The sequence below is a fragment of the Sphaeramia orbicularis genome, chromosome 2, assembly GCF_902148855.1.
Source record: "Sphaeramia orbicularis chromosome 2, fSphaOr1.1, whole genome shotgun sequence".
In the NCBI taxonomy this organism is placed as follows: domain Eukaryota; kingdom Metazoa; phylum Chordata; class Actinopteri; order Kurtiformes; family Apogonidae; genus Sphaeramia; species Sphaeramia orbicularis.
Genome location: NC_043958.1, coordinates 18,099,835 through 18,112,131, shown reverse-complemented (window position 1 = coordinate 18,112,131; position 12,297 = coordinate 18,099,835). Strand labels below are relative to the sequence as shown.

Genomic DNA, 12,297 nt, shown 5'->3' with positions numbered 1-12,297 from the left:
TGCACATTTTACCATAGGTTGTGATACATAGTCCCTGGAGTAAAGACAAAGATCCTCTCTGTGATGAGAGATAGATGCTTTGATGAAAATACTACAGTTTTACTGGGAAGAGAAACACGCTGGGATAGACGATATTTACTGACATGAACAAATATTGGAAAGCTGACCTTGTTGGTGTTTGAAGGAAAAAAAGATGGAGGCTTATTGTCATGTAAACAGGAATATTAATGGAATATTCATTTTTATTGACCATGTAAACACTTAACATGGAACATTAGGGGAAAACTAGAATATTAGTGTACATGTAAACGCACCCAGAGACTGACAGAGTGTTCTTACTGATGGTCTAGAACTGGGAATACTGGAGATGGATGTGAAGTGGTGACTCTTTAATTAGCATGTCTAATCTTAGACAACACTCCCATCTGAGTTGGAGCTCTGTGTGGTGCAAAAGGAGATTAGTTTGCAAGTGTTTCTTAAACACTTGAGATCTTTAAGGATACGACTCCTTCCGTCTCAGACAACAGTTCGTTTCCTAAAATAACCTCCCACTCCCACCACCACCACCACCACCACCTTCCCAACTCTAAAAGTAGACCTGCTTGCAAAAGTTCAATGTACAGTTTCAGAGTAGTTTGCTTTGAAATGTTATTTTTTGTCTTTGAAGCTGAATTTTCTGGCCTGATAAGATCATCGCAACCTTAAAAATTTTTCAGTGTTTATTTTGATGCTGTCTTCTCATCCTTTAGGCCAACATGTGATTAATGTTAAAGGGTTAAACTTATTTAAGTACTCACCAGTTGACCAGCATGGCAGCGTTGTTCCCAGACATGAACGGGAGTTCCCCTCGGACGTTTTCCAATACAAATCCTTGGGAGAACAGTAGTAAGATCCACCAGAGGAACATGTTCCTCCTCATTCCTCTGCCCCCAGTCCTGTCGGGAGCCATGCATTAAGAGCAAAGGTGACCCTGGGGTGTCCCAGGACAGCAGCTCCTGGTGTGTGGGTATTTCCAACAGCTGTAGAAGTTGAAGGGATGTTTGGGAGCCTGTCGGACTGGAGTCATGGGGGCATCAGAGGACCAAGAAGTTGGGATAAGAACTACCAAGGCACGGTGGTGATGGGGATGTTGAATGAAAGTGAAGTTGTTTGCCCTCAGCACAGGGCGCCAACAAAATAAACTCCTCAGATGTCAGTTGATGTTGGGAGGCCCACAGCACATTTTCTGTTCGCTTCTTTATATCCTCTGCAAGAAGATAGTCCCATAAAGAGTGTTAGATCATTATTCCATCAACAGCGGCTATAAAAACAAAAAAAAATCAACATACACACAAAAAAAAAACCCACACAGACTGAAGATGTCCACACGGTTAGCCCCCCTCCATCCCACCAGTGATTAGCAGCAGTGAGTGTCCCTCTCCGTGGCTTAGGCTGTGTGTCAGTCTATGTGTGTGTCAGCAGTGCAAAATCATGCTTCATATGTGTGTTTCAGTGTGTGTTTGGTGCGTGTCTCTGCCTGGATTGGCAGGGTGGAGTGGGCGGGGCTTAGAGCTCTGGAGGATCCCAGGACAGGAAGCTTCCACCAACACCCCACCACCACCACCCCCACCACCACTTCTAGTTCACTCCCGCTCTTTCTCTCACTGATGGCAGGATGCAGATTGTAACCAGGGATTAGGGAGGTTCAAAAATCCGATTTTGCCCGGAGAAAGCCTTGTGTATTACTGTGTGTGTGTCTGTGTGTGCATGTGTGTGTATGTGTATGTGTGTGTGTGTGAGGGGGAGAGAAAGAGCCGCTTGTGTACATGTGCCTTAGAGTGTGGAATATAGTCATTGGATTTTTTTCATAGTTTACCAGTGCCTGCATTTGGAAACTGCTGCTGGCGAGAGGATTTTTTAAAGCCTCAAATGCAATCTTCAGTTGTTTAACTGAATATTGTGTCCCCTCTCTTTCTCTCTCTCTCTCTCTCTCTCTACTCTTTTTCTGGCTCTGACTTCACCTCAGCCTGTCATCGTCCATTGTCAAATTGCAGACATTAACTGCATAATAATCTATTGTCATGTTCTCGCTATCGACCATAATAATTAACGTCCCTTGCTCTCATTTTTCAGTTTAATAATGGATTCCCAGTCAGGTTCATTCCACCGTTATGTTCAACAGAATATGAAATGTTCCCCTTTTTTTTTAACCGTTCCACCTCCACTTTCCATTTTGCAAACCCCGACACCTCTGATTATTTCATTACGGGAATAGACGAACGAGCAGAGACACATTAGCCGGGATAGAAACATTAGCGGAGTTTATGAGCACCTCTCCAGTCATACTGCACTTTATGCCTGTTCTATCAAATGATTGCATTCACTCAAAGCGTCATCAGGGCAATTTTGGATACTGTCAGACATGATTCTGCTGATAAAAAGTCAGACAGCAATGATTGTTATGTCCTGCATGTCAAATCTAATTCTGTGAGATTCCTCCATCATTAAGACATATCTATCTGCTGGTCTTGTTTACCGTACTATCTAACTTTATACCTTTTTTTATTTGTTTGTTTCCCCTCAGGACAGTATACAGTGATGATGGCCCACTTCTACCTGAAAAGGAAAATTGGATATTTTGTCATCCAGACATATATGCCCTGTTTCATGACTGTAATCCTGTCCCAAGTGTCATTTTGGCTAAACCGAGAATCAGTCCCCGCAAGAACCGTCTTTGGTGAGTAAAGCAACTTTTATTTTATTGATATACTTTATGTTTTTCGTTTGAGTTTTTAATTTATCTGGCATGCACATTAACACCAGGGAGGATAATAACAGTTGCCCACTGAGCAGTAGCTGGCAGTTAAGAGTTATTAAAGCGTTCACCTTTGTTGAATGTGAGGAGACTGTTACTCAGTTGCCGGCAGCTTGTAAAAAAAGAAAAAAAAAAAACTCAATTTAAACTTGTCACGGCCTTTGTTTGTACCCAGGGGTGACCACTGTGCTGACCATGACCACCCTCAGCATCAGTGCCAGGAACTCTCTTCCTAAAGTGGCCTACGCTACAGCTATGGACTGGTTCATTGCCGTCTGCTACGCTTTTGTGTTCTCGGCCCTCATTGAGTTCGCCACAGTCAACTACTTCACCAAGAGGAGCTGGGCGTGGGATGGAAAGAAGGCTCTGGAGGCACAGCACCCTAAGGTACAGCATATGGACACACACTGGTCGCTTTTCCATTGGACATCTGCACAAAACTTTACCGATATTTCCTAAATGTCAAAAAAACAGAAGTGCGTAATGTCGGTTTTTCCATTAAATCACAAATGCGATGATTTGTTTTTTTATTATCGGGAGATGACACGAGAAGTCATTCCATAAACATGGCGACCAACGTAAATATGGTGTTGATTTACAGATATATTCATTATTATTATATGTTACCCCTCTATCTCGTACTAAAGTTACATTTTTGTATGAATTTTTAAAAATCTTTTTGTTTTAGATGTAGCAACATTTTGGGAAAAGTAGGTCAAAGTTCACATTTTTTATGACACTCAAAAAAAATAAAATTCTCCCATTTACTTATAATCGCAGAAATTCCACATGTCTATAAAAAACATCAATTTTGTTTCAATTTACTTCAAATTTAGTGCATAAAAACTGGCAATTGTTATACATCACTCTGACTCAAAGCTAAGGCATATGTATTTTGTCCCATTTTGGGTGAATTTTTTTCCATTTTTTTCCCACCATTTACCTAACAGTAGTCACTTTTCCATTGGAAATCTGTGCAAAACTTTACTGATATTTACTAAATGTAAAAAAAAACAGAAGTGTGTAATGTCAGTTTTTCCATTAAATCACAAACGCGATGATTTGTTTTTTTATTATCGCGAGATGACACGAGAAGTCATTCCATAAACATGGCGACCAACGTAAATATGGGGTTGATTTACAGATATATTCATTATTATATGTTACCCCTCTATCTCGTACTAAAGTTACATTTTTGTATGAATTTTTAAAAATCTTATTGTTTTAGATGTAGCAACATTTTGGGAAAAGTAGGTCAAAGTTCACATTTTTTATGACACTTTAAAAAAAAAAAAAACTCTCCCATTTACTTAGAATTGCAGAAATTCCACGTCTATAAAAAAACATGAATTTTGTTTCAGTTTACTTCAAATTTAGTGCATACATACTGGCAATTGTTATACATGACTCTGACTCAAAGCTAAGGCATATGTATTTTGTCACATTTTGGGTCAATTTTTTTCCATTTTTTTCCCACCATTTACCTAACAGTAGTCACTTTTCCATTGGAAATCTGTGCAAAACTTTACCAATATTTACTAAATGTCAAAAAACAGAAGTGTGTAATCTCGGTTTTTCTGTAACTGGAAACTCTGTCATCAACAATTTCTAAATTATGACTTTTTATCACACTATTGTGAATTTATTTTCAAAATATTATGACTTTAATCTCATAAAAGTACGACATTATTTACGTTAAATTAAGGTTTGTTTGTTTTTTAACTACGACTTTATTCTCATAAAATTATGACTCTTTGTATTCGACTTTATTCTCATAAAAAATACAGGTTTCATCTCAATATTTTCCGACTTTATACTTGTTTATGTTTGTTTATGTTTACGCATTTGGCAGACGCTTTTTTCCAAAGCGACTTACAGGGGAAAACCAATTAAATCACTCAATCAATCAAATTTTATTTATATAGCGCCAGATCACAAGAAAGTTATCTCTTGACATTTTATATATAGAGTTGGTCAAAACCAGACTCTAAGCCAATTTACAGAAACCCAACAGAATCAAAATAAAGTGTTTAAACACTTTATCACTTTTACTTTTATACTTGTAGTGACAAGTGTTTTTATTTTCTTTTGGCCCTAATACACAGTAGTACTTTGAGAACATTTTAAGAACATTTCTATTTTATATTGTTCAAGATGAGTTTGAGTAATTATTTTTATTTTTTTTTTGATGAAAGGTTCATTTATTAATTAATGACCAATTAAGTTTTGTTTTTTTTTTTGTCAGTGAAAGAGGGTACTTTTTAGTTTATATTTTGCACACAAAATTTACTTATAAAGATTTGCTATCTTTAACATATTACAGTTAAATATATGTTGTTTATTTACAAAGTTTTGAAAAAAAAAAACGACACCTTTGGCACAGGAACAAATTTTGCCAATTTTTTTCAATCAAAAATGCTAAAGGGAGAGTTATTTCCGGGGGTACACCACTGTAAAAAGTTTGAGAACCACTGGTCTGGACTACTATTTTCAAACGAAGCCCATGTGGAGATATCTTCAAGTGTTATTGTGCTGATGGCTTGACCCCAAAAAGATATAGCTCCCAAAGAATAGATTGAACTTATCTCAAAAAATATTAAGTCGATTTTAGTTTTAGGACTCGTGCTGGTTTTATCTGTTTAATAAATGTCTTGGTCGTCCATCTTTAAATTTGTCCACTGTAAAAAGAACTCTGGCAGATTAAAACTTACAGTGCTTGCATAATTGCATATAAGCTATTTTTAAATCGCATCAAGTAAAATTTCTTATTACAACTATTTGCTAAATATTTACACATACTGTATGTATGTAGCTATGCTAACAGGCTGACTATTGTGATATTGTGCTGCTACCAACTGAGCAACAAAATGATGTTTTTCTTTCTTTGGTGTAATTTTTTTAACCACAACCGCAATTCAGTGTAGTAGTTTCTGACAGGAAAGGAATATACGTATATACAGTAAAATATTCAATATACAGAAACTCTGCCTATCGAGCGATCAGTCACACCTATGACGAGGTAAAAGCTATTAGCCCAAAAATCTCATCAATAGAACTGTAATTTACAAAAATCCTAACAGTGAAATTTATTAGAGGGCCCAAAGAAACCAGATACAAACATGATGTCTCCTGGAAATCTCTCTTTTCATATTTCTGGAGAGAAATTTGACACTCGCAGAATAGAAATGAATTGGACTTGCAGAGCCAGCAACTGCCAGGCGTCAGTAGTTTTTATTACACTTGAAGGTGCTTTCAATTTGGCTTCAATTTCAACCTGTATTTTTCCCCTTGGTACTAATGAGAACTCGGCAGTGCCTTTACAGTATCCTACAAAAAGAAAAAAAATTGCATACCCAAATCTAATAGGATTTTTCAATGGAGTAAAAAGTGTCTTTTTCTATTGTCAAATGAGGTTTTTTCCCTTCGCCGTTACAATTCACTAATATTACTGCTAAACATTTTCATAATGGGACTTCCCTGTCTTCTGCTCACCCCTTGAATTTTCATTAAAGTCTGAATATCAGTGTTTGGAATAGATCACACTGTAACACAAGACATTTCATTAACAGTAGGGTATTAGATAATCAAGCCCAAAAGAATATTTGGTTTTGTTACATGATCTGTGAAGGCACCACACACCAACAGGCTATAATTACATTTTTAAACAGTCGCTGTCAGTATTTAATATCTGTGCATAAAAAGAAAGTGATCATCCCAGAAGGAACACATCCACAGAAATCACATCATGAACAAGAAAAGCACTCGGAGAGCGCAGACCTCTGCCAAGAGAGATTTGCTCCCCACCCCCCCTTTATTTTGTTACATTATTGTCTTCATTTTTCTTCATTTTGTTTTGTATTTATTTTTGTTCATTTTGTTCAATAGTTTCTTAATTTTGGGGGATTTTGTTTTTATATTTTCTTCATTTTTGGTCATTTTCGTAATTTTTCTTCATTGTATTTTTATATTCATTTTTCTTAATTTTGTTCAATATTTGTATTTTCTTCATTTTTTGCATTTTGTTCATTATTTCCTTCATTTGTGTTCATTTAATTTCTGTATTTTCTTCATTTTTGTGCATTTTGTTCATTATTTCTTTAATTTGTGTTCATTTCATTTTTGTATTTTCTTCATTTTTGTGCATTTTGTTCATTATTTTCTTTGTGTTCATTTAATTTTTGTATTTTCTTCATTTTTGTGCATTTTGTTCATTAATTCCTTTATTTGTGTTCATTTAATTTCTGTATTTTTTGTGCATTTTGTTCATTATTTTCTTTGTGTTCATTTAATTTCTGTATTTTTTGTGCATTTTGTTCATTATTTTCTTTATTTGTGTTCATTTAATTTCTGTATTTTTTTTGTGCATTTTGTTAATAATTTCCTTCATTTGTGTTCATTTAATTTCTGCATTTTTTTGTGCATTTTGTTCATTTTTTTTCCTTCATTTGTGTTCATGATGTGAGTCCACTCCTCCTTCTGATTGGACCAAACCCCCCAACCTGATCACCACCAAAATTTAATCATTTCTTCCTTGTACCAGTATCAACATTTCCAGAAAATTTCATAAAAATCCGTCCATAACTTTTTGAGTTATCTTGCTAACAAACAAACAAACAAACACATGCACGCACACAAAGCAAAGCGATCACAATACCTCCTGGTGGAGGTAATCATCAGGATGTTGAAAGTCACTTCAGTGCATTGAGTATAATGTGCTCGGTTTAGGAAAACTGTCATGTGTTGTTAGCACCTGCTCTAAATACATGCATATTGCAGTCATGATGAATAAAAATCAAAATGCCACACCACCTGTGGGCATCATGCTGCTACGTGAGTGAAATCCATTGCAAAAAAGCTTCCCATTTTACCTGAGGTTTTGGCTCGAATTGTTTACCACTGTACAAATCTCTAATCATTACAGACAGAATGAAAAGCATTGATTATCTCAGGCCACAGTGTGGGTAATAGCAGAGGAAACTACATCTGTGGAAGGCTTAAAGCTAATTCTCTGGTCAATGTAATCTGCTGCAGAAACGGGACCCCATGGTGCTGTCGAAGAAGCCCAACAACGTTTGCTCGGCGGGTGTCAACTACACGCCTAACCTCACCAAGGATGTTTCAATCTCCACAATATCCAACACGACGTCGGTGCAGCTCCGGGCCTCCGAGACAAAGATGGTGGATCCCAAAAAGACGTACAACAGCGTGAGCAAGATCGACAAGATGTCACGGATAGTGTTCCCCCTCCTCTTTGGAATCTTCAACCTCGTCTACTGGTCCATGTACCTCAACAGGGAAGCGGTGATAAAAGGAGTGGCCACTTCGACATAATCTCTTTTCTTTCTTTATGTTTTTAAGTTGTTTTTTTTTTTTTTTTTCTTGTACTGAGACAGAGTTTGTGTAAGAAAAGAAGTTTTGTAAGTCCAGCCTAATTTGATGAGGGTGGATGGACTTAAAAGAAAGAGGTTGTTTGTAAGGTCTCTGCCCTAGAAAAAAAAAAAAAAAAAATCTGCGCTTGAAGAACAAAAACAGACATTAAAGTATATATTTCAAGCACTTTGAATGGATGCAAGGCTGCAACACCCTTTCCTATTTTCCATGGCCTAAAACTGATTGATGAAGAACAAACTGCTACTATGAGACTATTCTGGAAAGAAAGCGGGTGCTTTGCTTCTTCTCCTTTATCCTGCTGCAGTTTGCATGACGCTCTCTTCAAAAACGGAAAACTTGGACTTCTTTTCTGTCTTGACAACCGACCATGTATATGTCAATCACTACTTTAATGTATGGGAGCACACTTCATCGCTATTACTTGAGGACGGGTTTTAAATGAAACCGGTGTATGTATGTATTTCTGAAATTTAAACGCTTCATATTCTTATCATGGAGACAGTGGCTTGAAATGCACTGAACATATGCTATGAAAAAAAAAAAAAAAAAACTGCAATATTACACGCTTTTAAAATTGAAAAATGTGTAAAAAAAAAACAAAAAAAAAAACGCACCTAATTCCGCACTATGTGGAAGAAACATCTCATTCCCCTTGAGATTAATGCTGCAAGTGCATTAATAATTTAGTTTCATGTCTCTTTTTTAAAAAACCTTTGCCTTTTTTTCCTATTGCAGTGGCTGCTTGTGTGTCTCTTTGTACATCTTTACTTGAAGATTCAAAGCTTACTGCTGCAGGCCTGGTTTCTGAAAACCAGTAGACGTCAATGGAGCTTATTGTCTTGATGGAAAAATAAGAAGAAATTGGAGGATAAAGAAAAAAAAAAAAAAAAAAAAACGTTGGCAACAAGACTATTAAACTGTCTGTGGTTGATGTTGTTGATGGTGCGCTCAGGACAAATTAGAGACTGGGTATATGTGTATATCTGTAACTGAATTTTCAGCTCAGGTCACTCGCTGAGAAACTAATATTCACAGCTGAGAGGCCAATGCTCAGAATGCAGAGCGTGTTGCGAATCAGTGGGGTGATGCCAAAAGGCTGGAGGCCATCATCTAGTTAGGTGACCAAGGTTCAAGCCTTCATTTAGTCCAGCACCAACCCTGCTAATGTCCACTTGGCACAGAGCTTATACCTCCTACCTTCTCTGCAGCTGCTCATCTTGACCTTTGCTCCGATAACAGAAAAGAGGACAGGGATCAATTAGGTGTCAAATGATTGCAGATGGTTTTGACGGATTGCTCGTTTATCCTCCTAAATGAAAAAAAAAAAAAAAAACTGGCAAAGACATTGCTGGAATATAGATAACCTTAGGTCGGTGGAACTATTTTAAGGCTGCAAGGATTTTGGGAAATTAGGCCGAAACTCATAAGGGAATCATGTAAATAGATTTTTTTTTTTTTTCTTCTGACAATTCAGCTTTTTACTTTGACACAAAAAAAAAAAAAAAAAAGATGGTGTTGAAATGCTCATGTATTACACCCTTAAAAAAGCCAAAGTCTGATGTTGACTTTCACTTTGAGTACGTTTTGTCTCTGATAACATTTTTTCTTAATCTTTATCTCGTTGCTTGTCGCAGAGCTTACGTTAGACCATTTAGAATCCATCGGCTTCAGTGATTGAATCTAATCGAGCTTTTACGTAAGTCTTATTTTTATGTGAACTGAACTGGAAGCAATGAGCACATGTTATGGTAATGTGGCTAGCAAGTCATAGCACAGCATAGTGTATGTTGGACTATGATGAGACATACTCAGGAACACAATGACCCATGCTCCCTGCAAAACGTTGCCTCAGCATTATATTGCTTTAATAGATTTTTTTTTTTTTTAAGTGTATTTTACTCTTGCCACCTGCTGCTCGGAGTACTGACCCACAAAATATTGACTTTGATACTAGAATAGATGCTAGCTTGCACCTACAACTGAAAAAAAAAAACATGTAAATAAAAGTGACTTAAGCTGCTAATGCTTTGCTTTGTGAAATCGGGACCTAGAGTAAATATCAGTTTAGGCTACGTTCAGACTGCAGGCAAATGTGGACCAAATCCGATTTTTTTTTGCCCATATGTGACCTATATCCGAACAGCATAAATCCGACCCAGGCCACTTTCATATGTGGTCCTAAATCCGATACGTATCTGATATTTTGCAATGCGACTTGAGTCTTTTTATCCGACCTTTACCTCATTGAAATGCAACAAACGTAACAATTTTGCACCCAGGAGGAGGAGCAATGCAAAAAATATATTTATTTACGTAAACCAAGGTTATAATAGTTTGGGATTTTATTTAATTTTGACTTTTTTTTCTCTAATTCAGTTAGTTTTAATTAGTTTTTAGAGCAAGTTTGCTATTTTTTAATAGTTTTTGTTTTTTTCTAAATGCTGAGTTGTAGTATTTTCATATCTTTTATCTTCCTCGCCATCGTATTTAGTCTCCATGTTGCCAGGTAGAGTAGGGACGAGAATCCGACTCTAAACGACAAGTGACGAAAAGTGACGGTCCATGAAGTGCTGCATGGTGCCGCTAGCTAAAATTGCTCGAGCGAAATAAATTGATTTCAAATCTTTCTGACACTGACAACAACAAAGGGAATTTTATCCAGAATTTTTATGCATTTTAGTTAGTTTTGTAAGCACACAATACAGTTTCAGCTAGTTAGCATTTTTTCCTTTAAGGAAACAGTTTTAAATTCTAGTTTTCATCATTTTGTTAACAATAGTAACACTTGCCGTAAATACAGTGCGTTCCTGCGTGATCACATATTGCGTCAGAACCTCTTTCACGCATGTGGGTCACTTCAGGGTCGCATTCGATGTGGTCCTAAATCCGATAGATATCTGATATTTTACAATGCGACTTGAGTCTTTTTATCCGACCTTTACGTCATTGAAATGCGACAAACGTAACAATTTTGCACCCAGGAGGAGGAGCGACGCGAAAAATATATTTATTTACGTAAACCAAAATTAGAATAGTTTTGAATTCTATTTAAATTTTTTTTTTCTCTAATTCAGTTACTTTTAATTCGTTTTTAGAGCAAGTTCGCTAGTTTTCATTAGTTTTCTTTTTTTTCTTTTTTTTAAATGCTTAATTTTAGGTTAGTTGTAGTTTTTTCATATCTTTTATCTTCCTCGCCATCATATTTAGTCTCCATGTTGCCAGGTAGAGTAGGGACAAGAATCCGACTCTAAACGACAAGTGACGAGAAGTGGTGGACCGTGAAGTGCCGTATGGTGGCGCTAGCTAAAATTGCTCGAGCGAAAAAAATGTATTTCATATCAATCCGAAATTGACAAAAACAAAGGGAATTTTATTCAGAATTTTTACGCGTTTTAGTTAGTTTTGTAAGCACACAATACAGTTTCAGTTAGTTAGCATTTTTTCCTTTAAGGAAACAGTTTTAAATTCAAGTTTTCGTCATTTCGTTAACAATAATAACCCTTCCCGTAAACGCAGTGCGTGCCTGCGTGATCACATATTACGTCAGAACCTCTTTAGCGCATGTGGGTCACCTCAGGGTCGCATTCGGTGTGGTCCTAAATCCAATAGCTATCTGATATTTTGCAATGCGACTTCATTCTGAACGGCCAGGTCGCATTTATCCGACCGACCTTATTTGCGCATGCGGCTCACTTCAGGGTCGCATTCAGTTCAAACTCAAAACTGATAGAACTCGGATTTAATGTGTAATATGAACAAACACACAAAAAAAAATCGGATTTCACCAAAAAATCTGAATTGTGCATTAAGACCTGCTGTCTGAACGTAGCCTAATATTGTTTCAAAGCTCATTTGTTGTATATTCTGTATGTTTCTGTGCTGGATTTTCTGTTAAGTGTTCTAAAGCAATCATTCAAATTCTCAGTTGGTGTCTATCAGCAGGTCTAAGACAACTCGCCGTGTCTCTGTGCTTGTTAAAGAACAGCTACTGTGTAAAAAAGAAAAAAAAAAAAAAAAGAGCTCCAGTGGAATACAGTTAAAAGGCGATCTATACATCTGTCTGTCTAAGGTCGCCATGGCAGCAGGTCCACACGAACAGACCAGACACCCTT

At 36.8% G+C, this 12,297-nt stretch overlaps 2 protein-coding genes across 3 annotated transcripts in view; one reads left to right on the top strand and one right to left on the bottom strand.

The window, feature by feature from the left end:
* The window catches only part of LOC115434573 (gamma-aminobutyric acid receptor subunit beta-3-like), a 158,595-nt gene extending 157,100 nt beyond the window's left edge, over positions 1–1,495 (bottom strand). Inside the window, exon 1 of one of the 2 annotated variants that reach the window (XM_030156612.1) lies at positions 798–1,495. In XM_030156612.1, the coding sequence (XP_030012472.1) occupies positions 798–949 (152 nt within the window). In that variant the 5' untranslated portion in view covers positions 950–1,495. The remainder of the gene's footprint in view (positions 1–797) is intronic. The other variant, XM_030156620.1, reaches the window with a different exon arrangement.
* The window catches only part of LOC115434644 (gamma-aminobutyric acid receptor subunit alpha-5-like), a 69,730-nt gene extending 60,670 nt beyond the window's left edge, over positions 1–9,060 (top strand). The window contains exons 8-10 of the mRNA XM_030156691.1: positions 2,564–2,716; positions 2,970–3,181; positions 7,826–9,060. Coding sequence (XP_030012551.1) covers positions 2,564–2,716; positions 2,970–3,181; positions 7,826–8,125 — 665 coding nt within the window. The 3' untranslated portion in view covers positions 8,126–9,060. The remainder of the gene's footprint in view (positions 1–2,563; positions 2,717–2,969; positions 3,182–7,825) is intronic.
* Positions 9,061–12,297: the final 3,237 nt, after the last annotated feature.